Genomic DNA, 24,757 nt, shown 5'->3' with positions numbered 1-24,757 from the left:
AAAAACTTCCCTATCAAATAATATTTAACCACATTTATTACACAACTAGATAATGCAACTGCTAATTCTCATATTTAAAAAAAATTTTTGATTTGACTTTAAGTCAATATTCATAACTATGTGACATAAGATCTTGTGTTAAGTATACTATGAACACAAACCCAGATAAGTACTGTGTCCTTAAGAAGTCAGTAACTGATAATTACAAACCTTTGGTTAATTTTTCAATATGCTTCTGGAGCTCAATGTCCACATTAAAATGAACATATGTATCTTCTTTTCTTGAAGCCACAGGAGTATCTTGCACAGGAGTTAAATCTATGTCATTCAGATCTGGAGAAACAATTAAGTTTCTGCTTATGAGCATTCACATATACAGACGGAAAATATAGAAACTGCAAAGGTTACAGTTCCTAAAGAGGCATGGAAAGAGCTGAGAGGAGATTCTCAGGCTAAGAGATTCCTATTTGGTGTGAGCAAGTATGTGAGAGTTGTTAAAGTTCATGGGGTATGTGGAGATAAATGAATATAGACTGGATAGGAGACCTCATGAAGGGGACAAGGAAGCCTTTACATGGCCCAAGTGGACAAAACTTGATCTTCATAGTGAAGTGGTAGGAAGCCTTTACATGGCCAAGTGGACAAAACTTGATCTTCATAGTGAAGTGGTAAAAAGAACAAACATGTTTTTTTTTTTTCATAGGGAATATCCCACTATATATTTCTATGCCAAAAAAATCTGGAGTATATAATTTGCCACAATGGAGCTCTGCCACCAATTTCTAACTTTGATCAAGTATATGACTTATTTAGAAAAGCCTTTAAACCTAACCTTATCATAATTTCCCTGTTAAGAACCAAAAATGGATGAGAACAGCCAACAAAAACCCTTTGGTTAATGAATAATTTTTCATATATATTATCTAAATTCTGGTTATACTGTTTACAACATACCCTGAATTTACAACAACCAGATGGCACGTTATATATAGTTTTAATTTTCCGGGTTTAAAAATCTCAGTTTAGTCAAATTCAACATGGACTCATTTAATAACTCCTCAGTGTTTATGTGTTATTCATTTATGTGTCTCAAAAAGCTCAAAAAACAATTTAGTACATTTAATAATTAAAAAAATATTTACATAAAAATATTTCAGTATAACATATGCAAAGGTAATTTAACATTTACAACATCATTAAATATTTTTGTGTTTTAAGTATACTTTCTCAATGAGTATGCAGTTTTGTAAATGGCCTATCAAACAATGTAAATATTTTCCGGTACACTATATATTTGATAACTGGTAACCTCGGAATTTAAAAGTGTACCAGTATTAGTGCTGTGGATTATGTTCTTTAAATAAATGTTTTTCTTTGTGGTCATATTTTTCTTTTAATTAGCACTAATGAACCCATGGATCTGACTTTATTTCTGCAATTGATAAAAGTTCCTCCATTTAATTTCAGCACCGATCTGTTCCTTTGGTGCAAAACTACAGATTAAAATAAGCCGTTTGTACTAACTATAGTTATTTCTGTAAAATGGTATAATTTATTCCTTAATCACATCATCATCCCACGGGATTGCTTTCAGGGCATGGATGTTATGGTTGCACCCTACTTCCCTGTCCCCTGATTTTCATCTGCCTCTGTAGGATTCACCTAAGTAGATACCTCAGTAGCACAGGAAGAAGAAGGGGCTGAAGCAGGAGAGATGGGAAAATAGGAAATGGGGCTTTGTGGAGAGAAATGAATATAGACTGGATAGGAGAAGGTGAGGGGTGCTATTGTTAATCTATATCCTGAAGACTGTAGCTGCTGTTAAGGACAATGTGTATGTTTAGTCTGCACATTAGATGGAATCTGAAGAGCAAAAATCTATACAAACTCAAAAGCAAAAGTGAGTGTATAAGTAGGAAATATTTTTTGTAAGTCTTTCGAACTATGTTCTGTTATGATCTCTTCTAGGATTTTGCCTCATTATAGAATGCATTAAAGTAAGTTGTCACATATACAAGACCATCCCCTGTCAAAAACTTTGTCCCATATGAGAAAAAACATAATGCAATTTGCCAGTTATTTACCCTTTATACTAACTGTAATATAGGGATCGATGCACTGTCCAGTGTCTTTCAGACCAATTTTCTCAATCCTGATAGTGAGTAATGTCATTCCCGGTTCTGATGGCAACCTTGGTAATAAAGTACCTGGCAACAGAGAAACCTCAGTAAAAGTTAGCTCCACCAACAATTCAGAGTAAATACTTTGACAAACAGAAGATATAGCCTACCTCTTAGGAACTAGCTAGGCATTATGTATTTTTATTTCCGAAATTCATGAACATCTGATGTTATACTTTTTTAGAAAAATATTTAATTTTACACATAATATATCTGCATTTCCCAACCATAAATCACCTTTAAGCAGAAATAATCATTTCTATAATAATAGTATATAGTATGTATAATAAAAGTATGTTAAAAAGATTACTTGAGGAAGCCCAATTATACATAATTGTATAATATGCTCACATAATATTTATATTCCATATGTACTTCTATATTATACTCAGCATCTTAATATGAAGTGGTAGAACAAAGACGAGAAAAGCTTTTAAAATACTTGTTATACTGTTCTAAAGTCTGAGACATTTAATATCAGAGTTGATCAATACATTCTTCTCTTTAGTTACTCCTAATAAAGAAAATAATTTACAATTTGATATTTATGTTTTAATTTAACTATATAGTCTAACTTCTATTCTTCATTCTATTTTGTATGAGTTATTCTCTCAGAAATTAGTACTATAGAGACTGCCATATAAAATGGCCATTTGTATAACTGAACATTTTCCCCAAAACCAACTAAAATTTTTAAAACTAAAAACCTACCCAGAACAACATGACAACATTCACCCACCAAGGACATATGAAGGAAGAAATCAACTGTTCAGTATGTTCCCTTTTTTGAAACTAGCAATAGAGAACAGATGCAAATAAGCTGATTTTAATCAAGTATGTATACAGAACCTCAAAATACACTTAACAAAAGATTTTGGTTGATGTTTTTCAAGTTTCTATTCAACAATGTGTTATGCTACTTTTAATGATGAGTTATTTGAAATACATGAAGCAATAAACACACTACATTTGAAAATACACATTTGATTGATGGCAAATGTGGCTTGAGAAAATTTTGGGAGGTGATGGGAATGTTCTCAACTTGTATAGTGATGACAGATGCAAAACTCTATAGAGGTGTCAAAAATCGATGAATTTTATACTTACAGAAGGGAAATGTTATGAAATGCAAATTATACCTCAACAGTGCTGTTAAAAATGTATTACTTTCTAATTTAAACAAATATGAAGACAATACAGACAAATGCAATAATGGGAAGGCCTGGAGGCTGCAGTCCACTGTTGCATTAACAAACCTAAATGGGCTCAGGCTGATATCATTAAATATATACATAATACCTTTTATGCATCTTCTTTGATTGACAAATGAGGGTACTTTTAGAAGAGGGGCTTGTACCTGGACATCTGGGATGAACTTCAGAGAGTTAAAAAACACCTCTGAAATTTTACGAAAAATGTGAATATGTATACATTTATATTTATATACATACATATTCACATGTATGTATATCATATATGAATTTTTCTGCAGAAAAGTTCATTCTATTATGTAGTACATGGCTGTATAAATATGCTACAGTTTATGTACACATTCTTGTGTTGATAGACATTTGAATTACTTCAAGTGTTTGGATATAGTTAACAAGGCTATAATAAATACTCTTCTGAACATCTTCTGGTTCCCATAAGCACCCATTTCTGAAACAGAGGAATCACTAAGTCACCTGGCATGTTACCTCCATACCTACTATGTAATGACAATCCATTTCCCAAGGTGGTTGTGCCAATTTTTATTCCTAGCCCAAGTGCAGTAGTGTTCCCATTGCTCCACATCCTCACTAGGTACTGTTTTCTCAGATTCTTCATGTTAGCCAATTTTGGTATAAAGAAATCAATCATTTGAATTTGCATTCCTCTGAAGATTAATAAGGTTGAGCACCTTTTAGAATAAATCAAATATATGATTTCCTCTTTTCTGAAGTGTGTTCAATTATTTTGCTCGATTTTTTATTGAGATATCTATCTTATTGAGCTGTAGGAGGTCTCTATTATTTTGCTGGACAAATGTTTTACAAATAGCTTCTTAGTACTTTTCCTTTATAAAGACTTTTTGTTGAAGTAGAGCATATACATTTTAAAATGTACAAATTGTTAGTACAGTTTGCTGAACTTCCACAAAGTTAATACACCTGTATAACTAGTATCAGATCTAGGAAAGATATGATCAGCCTCCTGGGAGTGTCCTTCCCCCCACCATATCCAATTCACTCTTCCAAAAGATAGCAACCATTGCTAACTTCTAACACCAAGTATTAGTTTTGAATGTTAAGAATGACTTTTCTCTGCCATGGTGTCTTCTGATTATGATAAATACTTACTGCTAGTAATATCAAATTTCTTAATATCTTCCTTTACTATCAGTGCTTTTTATGTCATATTTAAGACAACTTACCCCACTCCAAAATCATAAAGGTATTATCTTGAAAGCATTTTATTGTTTTGCCATTCACACTTAATTCCATATGTCACACAGAATTATTGACTACAGTGTATAGTAGGGGCTTTAATTTCATTCAATTTCACATAAATACTCAATTGTCTCAGCACTACTCATTAAAAAGACTGACATTTTCCACCACTGATCTGCAGTCCCACTTCAATCATAAATCATGTGGCAATCACTTTCTGAGTTTTCTATTCTGTCTTACCGGACTGTTTATCCTCTTACCACTAATACAGTATCTTCATTCTATAGCTGCAATAAAAATTCAGATGAGTTTCAGAAAGAGTCTATCTTTATAAACTGCTTCTTCTAATTTATGAACTAGTATATATCTTTACATTTTAAAAATCATTACAATTATTTAATAGAATTTTATTTGACCTAAAAGCCTTCAGAAATAAAGACCTAGAGATCCAGGGAAAACTCCTGTTTTTATGTTTATGTTCCATGAAGAATGGATGGCCATGTAGAAATGACTGGAAAAGGGGGTGTGAGCTAATGGTAAAAGGCTGCCAGGGTCCCAGCAAGCCCTGTCTGGTCATCTTCTTGGCCTTCTTTCCTTCTGGACCTAAGGCAGGTCCTGTCTGGAATGAGGGTTTTTAAGAGAGGGGGGAAGGGAGGGTAGGGGGACAGGAAGGGAATAGCAGGGAAAGAAGGAAAGAGAGAGGGAGAGAGAGAGAGGGAGAGAGAGAGAGAGAGAGAGAGAGAGAGAGAGAGAGAGAGAGAGAGAGAGCACTTTCTAGGTTTTATGACTGGCTTTGGGAGAGAAGGGTGAACGGACAGGAGGGCAGGAGGAGAGCAAAGGCTTTGCTGCTGAGCTTGCTTTTGAGATTCCAATCTCCTTCAGTTAGAAGTTCTCAGCAGGCCAAACCCCACCCTTTGGGTTATCATATTCTGATCTGACCCTGCCCAACTTCCCCCTCTCCCTCCCTCCTCCTCCTTTTCTCCTTTTAAGAAGGGAATGTGTAGATCTTTCCATCTTTTAAGATCTTCTTTGATTTCTCTCTTTAGGGTTCTGTAGTTTTATTGTATAGATCTTTGACTTCTTTAATTGATTCTCAAGTATCATTTTTTTGAGGTTATTGTGAATGGAGTAGTTTTCCTCATTTCCTTCTCAGAGGCTTTGTCACTGATATACAGAAATGCCTTTGATTTATGGGTGTTGATTTATATCCTGCTCCTTTGCTGAATTCATTTACTATTTCTGGAAAGATCTACCTTGCTCTTGGATAGGCAGAATTAATATTATCAAAATGACCAAACTACCAAAAGCACTATATAGATTTAATGCAATTCCAATCAAAATCTCAATGGCATTCCTCATAGAAATAGAAAAGGCAATAATGAAATTCATCTGGAAAAATAAGAGACCAAGAATTGCTAAAGAAATCCTTAGCAGGAAGAGTGAAGCAGGGAGTATCACTATATGAGACCTTAAACTCTACTACAGAGCAATAGTAACAAAAACAGCTTGGTTTTGGCACTAAAACAGACTGGTAGACCAATGGTACAGAATAGAGGACACAGAGACTAACCCACAAAATTACAATCATCTTATTTTAGACAAAGGTGCCAAAAACATGCACTGGAGAAAAGATAGCATTTTCAACAAATGGTGCTGGGAAAACTGGAAATCCATATGCAACAAAATGGAATTAAACTCATAAATCTCACCATGCACAAAACTTAACTCAAAATGGATCAAGGACCTAGGAATTAAGCCAGAGACTCTTCGTCTAACAGAAGAAAAAAGTAGGCCCTAATCTTCATCATGTGGGTTAGGCCTCAACTTCCTTAATAAGACTCCTATGGCACAAGAATTAAAACCAGGAATCAATAAATGGGATGGATTCAAACTAAAAAGTTTTTTTTCTCAGCAAAAGAAAACAATCCGTGAGGTGAACAGAGAGCCTACATCTGGGAGAAAATTTTTACCCCTCACACATCAGATAGAGCACTAATCTCTAGGGTATATAAAGAACTCAAAAAGCTAAGCACTGAAAAAACAAGTAACCCAATCAAAAAATGGGCCATGGACTTGAACAAACACTTCTCAGAAGAGGATATACAATCAATCAACAAATATATGAAAAAAATTTCAACATCTCTAGCAATCAGAGAAATGCAAATCAAAACTAAGATACAACTCCAGTCAGAATGGCAGCTATTATGAAGACAAACAACAATAAGTATTGGAGAGGATGTGGGGAAAAAGGTACACTCATACATTGCTGGTGGGACTACAAATTGGTGCAGCCAATCTGGAAAGCAGTATGGAGATTCCTTGGAAATCTGGGAATGGAACCACCATTTGACCAAGCTATTCCTCTCCTTGGACTATACCCAAAGGACTTAAAAACAACATACTACAGGGACACAGCCACATCAATGTTTATAGCAGCACAATTCACAATAGCTAAACTGTGGAGCCAACCTACATGCCCTTCAGTGGATGAATGGATTTTTAAAAATGTGGCATATATACACTATGAACGTTTTTTAAAGAGAATAAAATTATGGCATTTGCAGGTAAATGGATGGCATTGGAGAAGATAACGCTAAGTGAAGTTAGTCAATCCCCAAAAAACAAATGCCAAATGTTTTCTCTGATATAAGGAGGCTGACTCATAATAGGGTAGGGAAGAGGAACATGGGATGAATAGATGGATTTTAGATAGGGAAGAGGGGAGTGAGGGAAAGGGAGGAGGCAGGGGATTAGCCTCCTAATGAATGTGGAATGAATGTGATGGACATCATTATCCAAAGTACATGTCTGAAGACACATATTGGATGTCAACCTACTTTATATACAAACAGAAATATGAAAAATTGTGGTATATATGTGTAATAAGAATTGTAATGCAAAAAAAACAAGTATATGTATAACGTGAATTGGCATGAACATACTTTATACAAAGATAAAAAAAGTGCTCTATATGTGTAATAAGAATTGTAATACACTCCATTGTCGTGTATTTAAAAAAAATAAAATCAATAAAAGAAAAAGAAGGGAATGGGGAGTGGGTAGGGAAAAACTGTGGAATGAAACCAAATTAACTTTTCAATGCACATATGTGAATATACTATAATGAAACTCATCATTTTGAATATCTATAACATACTAATTTTAAAAAATGTAAATAAATAGATCAGTAAAGTAGATGAAAGGGAACAGTGGGAGGGAGGATGGGGAGGGTGAAGGGACTTAATTGGAGCAAATTATATCCCATGCATTTATAATTAGTCCAAATGAATCTAATGTCAAGAATAACTATTATGAACAAATGAAAAAAAGAATAATGACTTCACTGTTTTTATAAAATGCATTCTCATAAACAATTCAATTGAGAGAAATGAAAAAAGTAAAAGAGAATGTACAATTCAACATCTCACCAACCATAACAATTATTAAGTCACTCTTCCATCTTTTTCCCTAATTTCAAGATTGCTCCAGTTTCCTTTTCCTTTTGATATTCTTTTATTTCTTTCAATAAAGGTTTATTTTCTACATAAAATTCTTATATTTCTTTTGTTGAATTTATAATAAGGTCCTTGATATTATTTAATACTACTATAAATATTATAATAGTTCATTTTCTAAGCAATTATTACTTGTTTGAGATAAAATTGATTTGTCTGTACAGATTTTCTATCCAGGAACCACATTATCTTATTAATGAGTTATGAATAGGTTTTTTGCATATATTCTCTATATATTCATAAATGTGCAAATAAAGAACATCCCCCCTTTTATATTTCATTTTCTTGTCCTAGTGCAGTAGCTAGAGCTTCCAAAACAATGCTGATGAAAAGAAGTAATAGACACTCTTGTTTTGTTCAAATTCATCATTAAACGATTTTGGGCTGTAAATGTCATGTAGCCATGTTTTATCAGGTTAAGGATGTTTTTCTGTTCTTTGACAAGAATTGTTTAAAATCAAGGCTGTATTTCAAACTTAACTGAAAACTTTTTCTGCATTGTTGACAACTTTATGAAATCTTTCCCCTTAATCTGCTAATGTGAACTACCTTGATAAATTCTGCTAACAATAATTTGAAAAATCACTCATTAGTTCATGGAGATTTTCTGAATTATTTTCTACAGCATCCTATGTTTATTCAGTCAATCTTCATATGGCAGTTACTTTATTTCTAACTTTTTATCATTATAAAAAACACCTAAACAGAGAATCTTGTGTATATGCAAATGTTTCCTCCTCTTTTTCCTGTATTTTGGGGGTGCATCTTCAAAGTAAATTCTCAGGAATGGGATTGCTAAGGAAAAAATATGTACTTATATGTTGTTAGAGAATGCTCAATTCCCCTCCAAAGGAACCTCACCATTTTTCTGTTCCCACCAGTGATTAATAAGTACCTATTTCCCCTAAGACTCACCAACAGTAGCTTTAATTTCTGTTTTTTATTAAAAATAAAGTTGAGTATCTTTTTATGTTTAACGGATGTTTTTTAAATGTGTGTGTGTGTGTGTGTGTGTGTGTGTGTGTGTGTGTGTGTGTGTGCACGCTCGTGCGCTCGCTCATATTGTCTGTTCCTCTCATGTATTCTGCTTTGGTTATTACAATTAAAATTTTTCTTTATATATTAAGAATGTTGGGTTGGGATGTAGCTCAGTGGCAAAGTGTCTGCCTTGCATTTGCAAAATACTGGATTCAAACCCCAGTTCTAAAAAAGACAAAAAAAGAACCCACCCCACCCCACCCCCCAAAACCCCCAAGAATGTTACTTCTTTTATGTATTACCTCTTTACTACCTTTTTTGACATTCAAAAGATGATTGCTTTACAACTTTCAAAGTCTTTTTGATGTTAAGATTATTTTTTTCCAAGTTGATATTAAACTTGTTGTTACTTTGGGGTGAGTCAATTTTATAACCTGTCATCATCTAGGTCTTTCAGTTGAAATGGTAGGGCTGATGCTACATTCCTTACCAACAATCTTTTTGCCTGAGACTACACAGTAAGGTTTAATGTAATCATTATGCTTCGAATAATTTAATATGGAGGCAGTGATTTCAAGTCTGAATTTCTTGTTTAATTCAAGGTAGAATAGCAAACATTGTGTTCCATTATGAAGGAAGCTGAGTGTAATTAAGATCATAGATTACATAGAAAGGTGCCTATTTAAGGTGTTTCAGAATGGTCTATGATGTGCTCTCTCTCTCTGCATGGTCAACTCCTACATACTCAGTGAGTCCTAAATCTGGCTAGATTTATTGAATTCCCTCAGCCCTTCTTTTTTGCCAACCTATGACATTGGTGCACATCTCTAATCATAATCATGTGCTTTTGGCTCTGTCTTGCTGACTACACAATAAGCATCCTGAAAGGTGTGGGAACTGTTCCTTTTGTAGTATGCACAAGGAATAAACAGATCTTTGTTGAAGAAATATTTTATTGAATGAATGACTGAATTTTCAGTTCTAGAGGTTATCATGCTCTAGTAAACAAATGGCTAGAGAATCTATATCAATGAGTGAAGAAATAATAAACATAAAAGAAGATCAAATGCTAAAATAATACCATACCATCTATATGCATGTTTTTGCATCAAAGATAAAACCATGATAGTTGTAAATTGAGCCAATGCATTAAAAGGAAGATTTCTAAGTGAAGAATTAACATATCCAATTACATAGTGTAATATGAGAACAAGTCAACTACATTCATAAAATTCGAAGACTAACAAGGATAAGAAAGAAATCACTACACACAATCCAGTGTAAACTGTGCTATTCCAGCTAGATCATCTGCTCTCAGATCTAGAGCAAAGATTAGAAGAAATGTTCTTCCACATGGAATTGCTATGTAAATAAGAAATAGCTAACACTTGTGAGTATTTGTGATGTGCCACATACTATCCTAATCCTCTCATCTAATCCTCACAACAATAGTTTAGTTCTATTTTTCAGAGGTGAAAAGTGAGGCATAGAAAAACAAATTATCCATAATCACACAGAAGTTTGGCTACAGAGTCCATGCTTTTAACCATCATGTGTCATTTTAACATCTTTATTTTAATTGTCCCTAAAGCCTTAAAAGGAACTGCAGGAGAACCTCCCCATCTCAAGCTTCTGCAAAGTTCCTTTTGCCATGTAAACATAACAGTCACAGGTTCCCAGGATTAGAATATAGACATTTTTGTGAGGCCACTATTTATGCCTCATACTTTTAAATATGGAAAATTCTAAATGGCTACAGCTGTCCAAACCAAGTTTTCAATAACATCCCATGGATGTTATTGAGCTGTCACTAAGAACTCCAAGTAAGGGAGTGATTAAAAAAGAGTAACATTTGAACTTTGTACACTGGGCAATGCACATTCACAGGAATGGACAGAGACTGAGCAGCCCAGATAGCAATATGATAGGTCTTTAACACTCATATAGCAGTGAGCAGCAGGACTGTGTTCATTTGGTTAATTCCACTTTCAGTTTTTACTGCAAGACAAAGGAAGCCATTGATAGCTGGTGAGCCCGAAGTTGTACTGAACACAGAAAGCATGTCTTTTTCTGACTTATCTGCCCCCAACCACCTCTTATGCACCAACCAGAGCAAGCATGCTCTCACTGGTGTCAAAAAGAGTTGGAAGGAATTACTCAATTCAGTGTGATTTTCTGCGAGAGGAAGATTCTAAGCCTAAACCTAAAGACAACTCTGATAAAGTAATGACAATGAATTAGAAGGTTTGGAACCATTTTACCACACTACTGTAATAGGGGATACCAAAAAGTCCATCTTGTTGATGGAAACTGTTTATTAACAGGTGGTACTTGGGTAAAAACTCAAGTTGTTCTATTTCATTGTGCTTCATCTGTGGAAAACAATTTGTGAAGGTAGCTATGGATCCCCCAAATGGCTGTTTGTTAAACATAGACAAGTTCCCTCAAGAATGTTTTAAAAACTGTGTAAAAGCGTCTGACCTAGCCAAGAATGTTACAGCCACTGCCACTGTGGAGAGGAAAGGGAATTGTGCAAGTAAGGCCTCGGCCTCTGCTGGTCACCCCACAGCACTGACACAGACCAAGCAATGAAGCACCACTCTACCTGCAACAGGTACAGAAAAACAATGGGAGAACATCTGAAGCCCCCCACCCCCTGCCCATAACTTCTTTGTTCCAAGAGGATGCTGAGAAAAATGAAGGTCTAAGTATCAAGTAGGATGGCCATAGAGATCATGGAGAATCAGACAATGAAAGGACCACCAGCCTGAGGATGAGTCTGGAGTGACATGGATATGAAGGTCAATGGGATCCTTAAGACCCTGTCCTCACATGCAGAAGAGGAAGTCATTCTTTTCTTTCAACTTTTTTATTTTTGCTTTTTAAAAATTTCTATTGTTTATATCTCATATCATACTATAAGGACAATTTCTAGTCCAAAATTGGAAATGGCATGACAGTCTTCATTCCAAAATAGTACATCATTTTCTAGGTCAGAACATTAAAAGAGGAAAATTACCAAAGATTATATTTTTTAAAACACTGATTTGAATTTGCTTTTTACATGATATTGTACAAATGTTTGTCACAGGCATTTACTTCAATAAGAGGTGAGTCAGTCTTCATTTTGCCTTGGTGCTTGGTAAATTAAATGTCATGAATAAGGAGTACAAAATTTGTTGTCCATACTTTTAGGACAGAGATAAACCTGATATCTAAAATGTAAACTAAGCATTATCATATGTGTGTGATTAAATATTTATGTCTTCTTTGTTTTAGATTTATCATACTTGTAATTAAATTCAGATGTTTGATACTACAAATTCAAAGTCTGTCACACACATTTTTTAAGTGCACATTTCTTTGTAATTTTAAAATCCAATAAAAATGATATATATAAAATAATATTTTCTATTATTTTGGGATAATTTTAACATAATTTAAAATAATGGTATTATCAAATCATTATTTGGTCATAACATTTTGTAAATGGCACAAAACATGAAATGGGTCTTAAAAATCTAGCAAGAGAAAAATTTTGCAATTTGTACTGCACATCTGCAATTTGTACACACATACAAATTGTGTGAAAATATGAAAACACATGCACAATTTCTTTTGGTTGGTAACTGATTAGTAGTTGAGAAACTGGTCCAACCTTTCAAGATAAAGAGTAAAATCATAAGAAGTTTGTTCACTTTGAAATTATATTAAAAGTTTGATAAAAATCTTAGGGGTCATTAGCATTCAAATAATAATATTTCTAGGTCTGTGAAAAATTATACCTGATTAAAGTTGTTTGTATATAAGTTATATGAATATATTCTTGTTTTTATTTTCTTTATTGACTGGTACTAGAAATATGTATTTTTCTGTGTTCAGAAATATGTGATTTGGATAATGGCTGAATTCTTAAGTGTAACCATCATATCTGGAAAAAATAATAAATACTCTCACAAAACCTAAGATGAATCAGTGGGTATATGCTTCATACACAGATGCCATTTAGCATGCAAGGAAGAGTTACTACAGGTGTTGGGTTAAAAATTTGAGTGGCCAGAGGACTTTCAAGACAAAGCAGGCCAGATGTTGCTTAGAGCCTTGATGAAGAGCATACTCAATAGAAATTTCCTATAAACCAATTTCTGCAAAGCTCTGGAGAAAACCTTTTGACTTCAAGTGACAAGATTCATGGATTAAAAAAAACTTAGCCAGACTTAGTGGTGCATGCCTGTAATCCCAGGAACTTGGCAAGTTAAGGCAGGAGAGGCCAGCCTGGGCAACTTAGCAAAACCCTGTTTCAAAATAAAAAAAAAATAAGTCAAAGAGCTGGGGATGTAGCTATGTGGTAGAGCACCCCAGACTTCAATCCCCAGTACTACAAACAAACAAGACAAATTATAAAAAAGAAATCTTAAAATGTTTCCAAAACTGCTTGAGAGTAATAGAATATTAACAAGCCTTAAAACTATTGAAAAATAGCTAGGAGAACTTCCAGATAACATTGAATGGTATTTTCCTTTCCTTTCAATATAAGTACATGACTGGATAAGGGACTCTGGCTCTGACTGTTCGGCTCAGTCTGAGAATTTGAGACTTTGAGAGAAAGGAAGTGCACGGAGAGCCAGAGTTTAACTGCACACTTTGGTAGTATTTACTGCTTAACCCTAAATATATTCTGAAATTCTGTGAAATAAGGATGCCCTAATATTCATGGAACAGCAATGAATATTTTGTTGCAGTTTTCAACTTCCTATATGCATGAGTAAGAAAAACACTGCACTTTAGCTGAAAATGAAATCCATATTTGCTTAACTCTCAAGTTCAACTCAGAATTGAATATTTATGCAGGAAAGAAACAAGTACAGGCTTGATATTAAAGAAGTAAGATTCACTCTTCATTTTGAGTTTCAAAAAACAGTTTTTGTACATATCTAAGACTATATAAAAGATGAATAACCAATACAAATTTAGAATAATGTTGAGATTGCTAGGCTTATGTTTAGGTCACTCAGAAATGTTTTTTTAAATTTTGTCTAAAATTGTGTCATGGCTATTTGTGCATGTGGTACTAGGAAACAAATGTAGGGCTTCACACAGGTGAGGCAAGCACCCTACCACTGAGCTACATCCCTAGTTCTTTCTATTTTGAGACAAAGTCTCTCTAAGTTGCCCCCACTGGCCTCAAACTTGCAATCCTCCTGCCTCAATTTCTTAAGTAGCTAGGATTATAAGCATATAATCCTGATCAGCTATTTTTTTTATTTGTATTACTTTGGTTTATCATTTAGAAGCTTTAATATTCAAAATGATAAATAAGTTTTCAGGTAATAAATAATAGGTTATAAATTTATATCCTCTATTTAAATGAAATCTACTGAGATTACCTTAAGAAAATTAAACTACTATTTGTACTTAAGCCAGTTAGTGTTTAAAGCAGTACACAAAAGTTACTGTTTGTCTTATGAGAATTGAAGGCTTTGAAAATGATATTAATGTCAAAGAAAGGTTTAACAATTTTTTATTCTTTTCAAGAAAGGTTGGATAAAAATTCATTTTTAATTTTAAATGGGAATAAACTACTCTTGGTCATACCATAGTCATATATTATACTTCATCTCATTAGCTTAACAGTAGTAGTGTTTAGCATGTGTGTTTGTCAAAACTCATAAAGCTGCACACTAAAAAAAGATGCCTTTTATATATGTAAGGGACACCTTAATCAATATTTTTTCAAAAGATCATAATAAGCTAGATGCTATGGCACAAGCCTGTAATCCAGGTGACTTGGGAGGCTGAGGCAGGAGGATCCCAAGTTTAAGACTAATCTCAGCAACTCAGTGAGGCCCTCAGCAACTAAGTGAAATCCTGTCTCAAAATGAAAAATAAAAAGGGCTGAGGATGTGGCTCACTGGTAAAGTACCCCTGTGTTAAATCCTCAGTACCAAAAAAAAAAAATACAACAAACTTACAATTATATAAATTACATAAAATAAAGATAATAAAAATGTTATAATTCTTAGGAGCACCCTGCCATGATAATATAGACACAACAGCCTTATCATGAATGAAATCTTGGATGTCCACAGTATAACAATTTTCCCCATTCTACAATTAAGTTAAAGGTCAAATTGTCCTTCAATGACATTTTTAATTTTATAATGACACAGGCCCTGGAAAATATGATCGAAAATCAAATATAGCCAATTGAACTATATGTACTCTTTCTTACTTTGAGGAAAATAATTCAGGGAATAGAAAGGTTTAGTGAGCTTTCTGTATCTCTGAAATAAAATACCAAAATGCTATATCAGAATACAAAAATCTAATTACTTTGGGCTTAATCTTTCATAGCAAATAGACTTAATTTACAGAGTTTCTTTTCAACTCAGCAACCTGAAACCCATAAAGACCTTAATCTGTCCATTTCATGACTTACATCATCTGCTTCAAGGATCTTGTTTGCTACAGAAGTATAGCTAGTGAACAAATAATCAAACCAGAAATTTATAGAACTGGAATCTATTTCAAGTACAGCATGTGGTTTGAAAAGGAAATAAAAAATACAGAAAAATTTTAGCAAATTTATTTACCTCATCATCTCAGCAATCTTGAAATTTCCTACAAATATGACAAGTAAAATATAGCTCTTTCTTCATAAGGACAAACAGATTGGAAATAATTACCTTGTATCAAAGAAACACTAACAATAACATTTTATAGTGACTGTAATTTTTCCAATAACCCTATGGTGTAGGACTGTTAGCACCATTTAGAAGTGATAATGAAAATACAGTAGCCACCACTACCCCAGCAAATGAAAAGTATCATGCCAAATGCTTTGTATGTGGTGCCTTAATTTTCATTGTAACCCTATGAATTAGGCATTGTCAACATCTCCTTTTATAAAGAAAAAAGTACAGTCACTCAACTACTGATTGGCAGATGTTAGACTCAAAAGCGCAGGTATCTTGTTTGTCTAAGCCTATACTGTTTATATTTCAAACGTCTTCTACCAAAGAGTATTTAAATTACTGGAATATGACTTTAATTATGAAGTTTTCTGGATGATATGTATATTATATTTAATTATACCATAAAGCATAAAAAATGCATCACAATAGTACAGTGTTATTTCCACACTTCCAAAAAATGAACTAGTTCATCAGAAGTAAAAACTGTGCACTGTATAAGAACAGAAGAAATTATAGAAGTGGAAGAGGCAAAAAATTCACTCAGGGTGCTTGACTAGGGTATTTTACAACCTTGTCAAATCTTCCACAAATAAAAAGAACTTGCTATGTATTCTTTATTTCCCTGTTAAGGGCAACTGTATAGTATCTGTTCCTCCAGGTCCAGGTTTCACAATCATGTATGATTATTTAAAGAACAGCTAGATATATAAAGAAAAGAATTAACATAGCAAACAGTTACTCTAGAAAGCCTACTTACAATGTTGGTCCATGGCTAGCATCTGGGAACCTGGATTTCAGCAGGATTCCCATCATGCCCTGTTAAGAAGATCACTGTGCCTAAACCGTCCATGCAAACAATATGGTTTGTGCTGAACACTTGCTTTCTTCCTGGAGTCTTTAGTTTTGGTTCATGCTAACCCCAATAAGTGTCTTGTGCACTGAATCTCTACAGTGTTTCCCCAATAGACAATATTTTTCATTTTACAGGTGTGAAATAATGTTGAGAGAATCAAGTACATATTTGACTCTGCTGGGAGAGGACTCTTAGAAGTTTGGTTTCCTCTGGAATTTGCCTGTGTGCTTTTACCCTTTGCTAATTTTGTTCTTGTGTTTTCTTGTTGTAATGACTCAGAATACAACTGTGAGTACAGCTATATGCTGAGTCCTGTGGGTCTTCCTAGCCAATCACTAAACCCGGGATGTTTTGAGGATCCCTGACACAAATAGTAAGATACTTTCACAATAAACCATTAGCTACTGCTATCAGAATGGCCATGATAATTTGCTTAAGATTGGCAAACCTGGAGATGTTTTACCCGCCACTAACAAGTACAAAAGTAAGTTCCAAACACCTGACCTTGAATTATATAATGTACATTTTTTGTACCCACCAGGCACTCTAGCAGGAAAAGAATCAGGAGACCCTGCTCCAGCACCACCTTCTTCTTCATCTTCTTCAAATTCCAAATGCTCTTCCTCACCAGGGGCTGAAATTCTCCTATATAAAAAAGGACAGAAAAATTAGTGAGCTACTCCACTTAATACACCAGCTAACCCTCATAGCCACTAACTTCCCAGATAAGATGCTGATTATTAGGTTAATGTTGATATAAATGTCAATGTCAATCATCTCATTGCTACCAATGGTATCAGCCATATCACCAATACCAAATTTGATAGGGAAAAAATACAGAAATATTTGAAAAACAGGCATAAAATAGATAATAAAATCAGAAGATAAAATATGGATGCTTATTTATTTACCTTAATGGGACAGGCTGAACATCAAATGGAAATTCTTTATTATATGTGAGAATATTCTTTAGGACTAGAAAAAATACATAGACCAACATTAGACTTATATCATAATCTTAGACTTATATATTAGTTAGTCTTATATGTTATATCTTAAATTGATACTTTTAATCATATTTTATAGTGTATTAACCACACATTAATATATGTATTTTAAATTCAGAGCTTCACTATCATTTCAAGACTCTGCAATTGACTACTGAATGTCATAGCAAAATAAAAATGTCCATTGTGGACTGCAGGTACCAGTATTTTCAGAGTACTGTAAGATCTCCAAGGAAAGTCTCAGAGCCCTCATAGAAAATGAACCATAAAATAGTTCTCCAATGTACAAGGTCCTAGGTGATATGAGGTACCAGTGAAAGAGAATACCTCTTCTCCTGAAGTATTTTAATTAAAAGATTGATACTGAAGATGACTAATTAAAGAGAAATAGATAATCACATCTTATTCTTTATCCTCAGTAGATTTTCCTCAATACTTATCACACTGGTAAGGTTTGTAGAAGCAAGGTTATAATTCTAATATTCCTTTTATGATGAAATTTATTGTATATGTGTAAATACATATATACATGCATATATATATATTTTTTACACGTGTGTACACACACATACACATACACACACACACACACACACAGCAGACTTTCTCCTCAGGGAAGTCATCAAACAACATAATGCTATTACCTCTTGTGTCCTGGTTGATTACTTTCTGGCATGTAAGCCTACAGACAGATGTTCTACAATTCTATCTGTATCTGGAAAAGTATTTTATGAAATTTATTGTTTCATTCCCCAATTTATGGGTTCCTAGTGACTACCTGCAATTATTTCAAGGTGAATATTTAGCATTATTAATTGTGCAACCCATGGTTTTTACTCTAATTACTCAGACTTTAATTTTGGAGTCTTGCAGATTTGAGTTAAAAGGAGTATGGCATATTGGATTCCTAAATAAGGAAATTCAAAAAGAACAGGTTGTAATTACATAACTTATTCCAATAGGAGTCAATCATCCAGTGAGAAAAAAGTTGGAAACTTGTACCTAGATTCTCATTACTCACTCTTATTCTCTCTCCCTTTAGCTCTTCCTCATCCTTTATCTCTTTCTTCATCTCAATAAATGCATACCGAGTACTCACAATGTTCCAATCACTGTTTTAGGTGCTAAAGATACACATAGTTATCAAGAACTCATATCTGGACCTTAGACCTTACTAAGGAAAAGTAGACAATAAATATGCCAACAAATAAACAAGATAATGTAAGATTGATTAGTGGTATGAAGGATACAAACAGGATGCTGTGTAAAAGCAGAGAGAACTTGGTGGAGTAGCTAAGGTAGACAGGGTGCCTTTCAAAACTATACTGTAAGAAGACATTTGAGCCAAGACCTGAGATGAGAGGAATCATCCACAAGTGGCTCTAGCATAAGGGCTTCCCAGGTATTAGAGAACAGGCTGGAGCAACAACAAAGGTTCCAAGTAGGAAACAGTTTGTCTTATTCAAGGCACAGAAAGGACTGTGGGAACTTAAGTCTGACAAGCAAAGGGGAAGCAGCAGGAGATCAAAGTAGAAGGTTTAGATCAAAACCTAGCCCTACAATTACAACAATAACTTCAACATTTACATAAATACTCTAATCTTCCCAGTTCTAAAATGAGAATGCTACTTCCTTTACAGGCTAATGAGAGAATTACAGCCTAAATAAATTTATACAAAATGGCAAGGGAAAATCTAAAATGGACATTCACTCTCTCCATGACCTTCTTGATCTAGTTGACTAGAATCCTAATATTTCTTATCTCACTAAGAAGTACTGTTTATTTTTTAATATAAGAACATCTTTTCTATACTTCTGCATGATCATTGTTACTAAACTGTTAAATGAACTCAATATTAATAAGTAATATTAATAAATATTGATCACTTACACAACAATGGAATAGATACCAAGAATGGGGAGCAGGTAACAAAAAGATCATGTCTCACTCATATCAGAAACAAAAGCACAGAAATGATCATATTGTAATAAGAGTTTAATGAAATGGGCAAAAAAATCAACCATTAAAAATGTATATAACAAAAATTTTTAAAAGTTGATCCTGTTATGGTAGCATGTGTCTGTAATTCCAGGTACCAAAAGCCTGAGTCAGGAGGACTAGAAGTTCATCTGCCTAAGCAACATAGGGAGACCCTGTCTCAAGAAGCATCATGATGGCCCCCTGGTTCTGACAAGGTTCACATGGGGCGAGGAATGGACCTGTCCCAGGTTCTTCTCCTAGATGTCTGGGGCCACAGATCCATTCAATGGTTATTTCAAATTCTCTGAATTTGTAACTGAAATGAATCATCCATGGACTTAGTGAGTCACCTGTGGAATCAGGGATACCCTAGTAGAGAGGGTCAAGTACAATCTTCTGACACTACTTTCCCCAGACCAATATGTTTAAAATAGTATCCCATCCTGGAGAACACACATTTGTCCTCTACTAAGTGTATCACTTCACCTTGAGCTCACACCTGTGGCTTTAGAAAGTGTACCCTATAATCCGCATGAACCGAAGAATCCACTGGGCAGCAAAGGGTGTGAGTGTGGGTGGGGGTACAGTAGGCCTCAATCTACAGGAACCCCTCCTAAACACCAGACCATCTGAAGCCACAGGAGCATAAAATATGCATCTGCAGAATCACTTGGGAAAGACAGCATAAGGATGGGCACCAACACTGGAGACACAGGAGATACCCTAATCTAGGGTGAGAAAACTAGGGCATAGAAATCTATGCCAGTGCCCCATTCATTGGCATGTAGTCTTCAGTTGCTCTCATGAGTACTTCATATAGAGACAGTTATAGTGTGGCCTGCAGAGGCCTGCCACCCCTTACTATCTGCCTTTATGGAGAAAGTAAACAACTTGTGCCTACTTTATACCCTTATATGATGCTGGATCCTCAAGAGTTAGATGAGGCTAGGATCCAAGGTCAGAAGTCTATAGATGCTACTACAGAAATGTATAGATGTACCATTGCTGTTAGGGGACAGACAGATGAGGAGGGTGGGAACACACGTTTAGAGAATAATTCTATGAAATGTCCCACTGTGCTGATTCCCACATGCTTTCTTCACCCCCACATGCTTTCTTTGCCAAAAACCAATTTACCTGCAGCCCTGACTAACCAAAGTGGAAAGAATATGTCTTATTCTTCAGCAAACTATTATCTACAAGGAAATTCAGGCAGGAAGTAACATTGACAAGAATAACCCAAGTTATGTGTCCCTTCACAGACCAGATTCTGGAAGATAAAGATAATTCCTCCTAACCATAAAACCTGTAAAAATGATTAAGAATCCAGATAGAACCAGTCAGCATGGGCCAAGGTGACAGAGTTGTCATGGCAAAGCAGACTTGAAATTCTGATGTCACCCTGCTGTCAGTCAAGAGCCAAGAGGTGGGCCTGGTGGGACTCTCTGGAAACTTTCCTGCCCCCACCCCCCAAAGAAAGAACTGGAGCACAGGAGAGTGCTCTTTGTCTCTCCCCTCTGAGAGGACCCACTCTCTCCCTTGAGAATGTCCCTTTTCCTACTTTGAGCAATGTCTGAAACCTTTCTGAGTTGATCAAAAGAATCAGGGTTTGAAGATGGGGGTCTTCCAGCTGCCTCAGTTTTTAGGAAGACCCCCAGCTGTATAACATCACCAGGGTCATTAGAGAAATGGGGCCCCTGCTCTTGCTTTAGGATCTTGGGTGAGGTGGGGGATGTTTGCAGGGTATGTCCTCAGGCAGAGGCATATGGTGCCAGGTGGTCCTGGTGGAGGTTAGGGTCCCTAGGAGGAAGGGAACTAGGGAGGCCCTGGATGGGGCGTGGCTAGATGAGAAAAGGAGTGAAGGGAGGTGAGCTGGGTGGTGGCTCACTGAATCACAGAAAAGTGATTGTGGCTGTTGGCTGGTGAGGCTCTGTGGGCGCATGTGCTGAGATCCCCAGGCAAAGTGTGGTGGGAAGTTCAAGAGTCAACAGCCTTGGGATGCTGAGGGTTTGCAGTGGGTGAAAGAAAGTCTGTAGAGCAGAGCTGGGTCTGGGAGTGTCTGTTGTCCTGACCCTGGGGGGATCACGCCCCTGTGCACGACCACACCTGGTCCTGGGGGTTGTGGCTCTGGCTCCGCTTCCTGGCTGCGAGATGTCACCAGAGACTGCCAGCCTGTGGTCTCCTTCCCTATTGTCTCTCCCACCTCCTGCCCTTTTCTTTCTCGCTCCTCTCGAGGGCCTCAGGAGAAGAGCCAGACACTTGCACCAGGTGGGACTGACCCCGCGGGGGCGGTGGAGGGGCCTGGGGAGGGACCCAGGCTCAGTCCTGTGATCTGGTGTCTGGACTGGAACCCTGTCCCAGTGATCCTCTGCCACACCCCTTAAATTGTAATGTGGGAACTCACCGGTGCTGACAGAAAAGAGCGGTGAGGGTACCCACATCCATATCTGGACTAGACAGAGCGCAAGAGGGTGCCGAGGTGTGCGGTCCACGCGCGGAACGGGGCGCGTAATCCTTCTGTGCGAGGGAGAGGGGCAGGCCGAGGTGAGGCCCGAGGACCGCGCAAGGGACAGGGGCGGGGCAAGGTGAGGCGCAGGGACCGCGCCCAGGACAAGGGCGGGCGGAGGTGAGGCGCGAGGACCGCGCGCGGGACGGGGAGCTTGACAGGGCGGGGTGAGGTGAGGCGGGACTGGCACGGAGACCCTTGGTGCGCAGGACAGGGGCGGGAGCAGGGTGCGGGGCCGGTCGCAGGTCTGGGAGGCCTGCTAAGGGCGGGGCAGGTAGCGGAGCGGAGCTTCCCGAGGCTTCTCCTGCCTTTGCTGCAGAGGTTTGGTGATAAATTTCAGACTTTTTACTTAACGGACAGAGGCCGCTTTCCCTAGGTTTCTACACCCGAGTTTCAAGTCTCCCCCCTTTTCTTTCCATAGAAAATGGTTTTATCAAAAACATGTTTTGCAACTTTTTTCCAATCGAGTTTTGCTGCTTTTTTTCCCCTTCATTTTAAACGTGTGTTTAAAAAAGCACAGGAGTTTTGTGTGTAGTGGTGACGTCTTGTCGGGTAACCTCTGCTGTACTGGGGGGGGGTGGACGAGGAGAAAGTGCTCATTTCGAGCCTGGAAGCTGGATCAGGCGAGCTGGGGCGGAGAAGTCGGCCCTGCTTAGTCAGGTCCAGCACACTCCCAGCTGTTTGCCACCAAAGCAGAGACTCCTTCAAGCTTCCGGGCTGGGACTGTGTTTTTGTTCTGATCTGACAATAAGATTGATTGACTGTTGGGCACTGCAGAATCAGAGCAGTAGACGACTAGTACATTTATTTTTCTGCAATCGGACAGGCAAACTCGGAATAGGTTATAGGAACAATGTTCTCACTATGAAAAGGAGAGCTGGGTTAATGCTTATTTTCAAAGCAAATATGAGCCCATATACATTCAGTTGTTCTCAGTTTATATCTTAAAATAATACATATTCAAGATAGTCCCAGACCATTGCGTTGTACAGGTACTTTTCTTTTTAACTCTGTAAGGCAATGAATGGAATGACTGACAATTTATATGTAAGTAGCTGTCTGTTGATGAAGATAAAGAAAGTCTCCTGTTAGTTATTTTAACCAAACAAAAAACAAAACTTTGGAATAACCATATGTGTATGAACCTCTATACAATTTCTTAGAATAAATTGCTGTGCAAATTGATCCAATTTAAAACTGCATCATTTCATCGGGGCAATTTTTTTGTAAAAACTTGTAATTGTTAAGGCCCAGCTTTGGAAAGGGAAGTGGAACTGTTACTATGCTAGGAGTGCTAACTGGTACAACGATTTTTAACACAAAAGTGACATTATTCATCAACTTCCGGGGGGAGGGGTGATACATTCTCCTGTGCTAAGACTTCCTGGGAGGATTACAAAAATCTAATCAAACTTTATCTTGAGTGTGTGGCTAATACCAGAGGATACAGGCTTGCATGGGGGAGACACTTTATGCATACTATAAGTTATATTTTAATTGTTTGCTCATGAAATGTGAGGATGTGATATATATATATATATATATGTGTGTGTGTGTGTGTGTGTGTGTGTGTGTGTGTGTGTGTGTAGCAGGAATTGAACCCAGGGGTCGCTTAACCACTAAGTCACATCCCAAGCCCTTTTAATATTTTATTTAGAGACAGAGTCTCACTAAGTTGTTTACTTAGGACCTTGTTAAATTGCTGAGGCTGGCTTTGAACTTACAATCCTCCTGCCTCAACTCCAGAGCTGCTGGGATTACATGCATGCATCATCACACCCAGCTTTCTTTTTTATTTTTAGTTGGCTGAGCCTTTAATTTTTATAATTTTTAAAAAATGGATAACATTGTATGTATTTTTATGTACAATATGATGCTTGAGGTATGTATATTTATTTCAGTTTTCCTAGTTAACTTTGTCCTGTGAGTTTTTCCAAGAGGCATCCAATTCAGAAAGTCCCATCAGACTATCTGGATTGGTCTCTCTGCTGCAGCTGTTGAACCATTAGTGCCGCTGTATGCCCAGGATTGCTACAGCTGCCCGGTAAATATTAGAATTTTATAGTGTTCCCTGGGCCAAAGCATAGGCCAACCACCAAGATATGCACATCTTTTGCTGTGGGCTCTTTTTTTTTTGCTTACAGTTGCTACAGTTAATCCAGTTCTGAAAGTTCTCCCAATTTTTTTTTGGGGGGGTGGCAAGAGAGGGGCCTGCCTCTTGTGAAGAGCCCCAAAATATCAGTGAAGCTGAATGTCCACCTCCACCTCACATTTTCCACTGTAAAAGCTCTTATGTGTAGGGGGATGTGTGTGGTTTCATTCCAGCTGGGGGACGGACAGCATGGGAAAAGCTGTTTCACTTACCCTTTGAATCCTGCATTTCTTGAGAAACGTTGTCTAGGCTCACTCCCAGGGTAATGTTCTTGTCTTTGGAAATTTGCTGGGTGAATTTGTATGAATGGGGCAGGATGAAGCTGAAGCACTCCTATTTGTCGATCTTCCTGATGCTACCCATACTAATTATCTTTGAGTAGTTAACATACATGTAAGTTTGTTTGTTTGTTTGGGGTACTGGGGATTGAACCCAGGGGCACTCAACTACTGAGCCACATA

General features: G+C 36.6%; 1 protein-coding gene across 1 annotated transcript; it reads right to left on the bottom strand.

The window, feature by feature from the left end:
- Positions 1-73: 73 nt before the first annotated feature.
- LOC144372486 (axin interactor, dorsalization-associated protein-like) lies at positions 74-17,650 on the bottom strand. The gene is made up of 4 exons (XM_078035843.1): positions 17,562-17,650; positions 17,189-17,295; positions 2,085-2,207; positions 74-333 (listed from the first exon to the last, which is right to left on the bottom strand). The coding sequence occupies exons 1-4, from the start codon at positions 17,648-17,650 to the stop codon at positions 203-205; spliced, it is 450 nt and encodes a 149-aa protein (XP_077891969.1). The 3' UTR covers positions 74-202.
- Positions 17,651-24,757: the final 7,107 nt, after the last annotated feature.

The sequence above is a fragment of the Ictidomys tridecemlineatus genome, unplaced genomic scaffold (genome assembly GCF_052094955.1).
Source record: "Ictidomys tridecemlineatus isolate mIctTri1 unplaced genomic scaffold, mIctTri1.hap1 Scaffold_110, whole genome shotgun sequence".
NCBI classification, from domain to species: Eukaryota; Metazoa; Chordata; class Mammalia; order Rodentia; family Sciuridae; genus Ictidomys; species Ictidomys tridecemlineatus.
The sequence above is the reverse complement of the archived record's forward strand: the minus strand, read 5'-3'. Positions and strand labels throughout refer to the sequence as shown.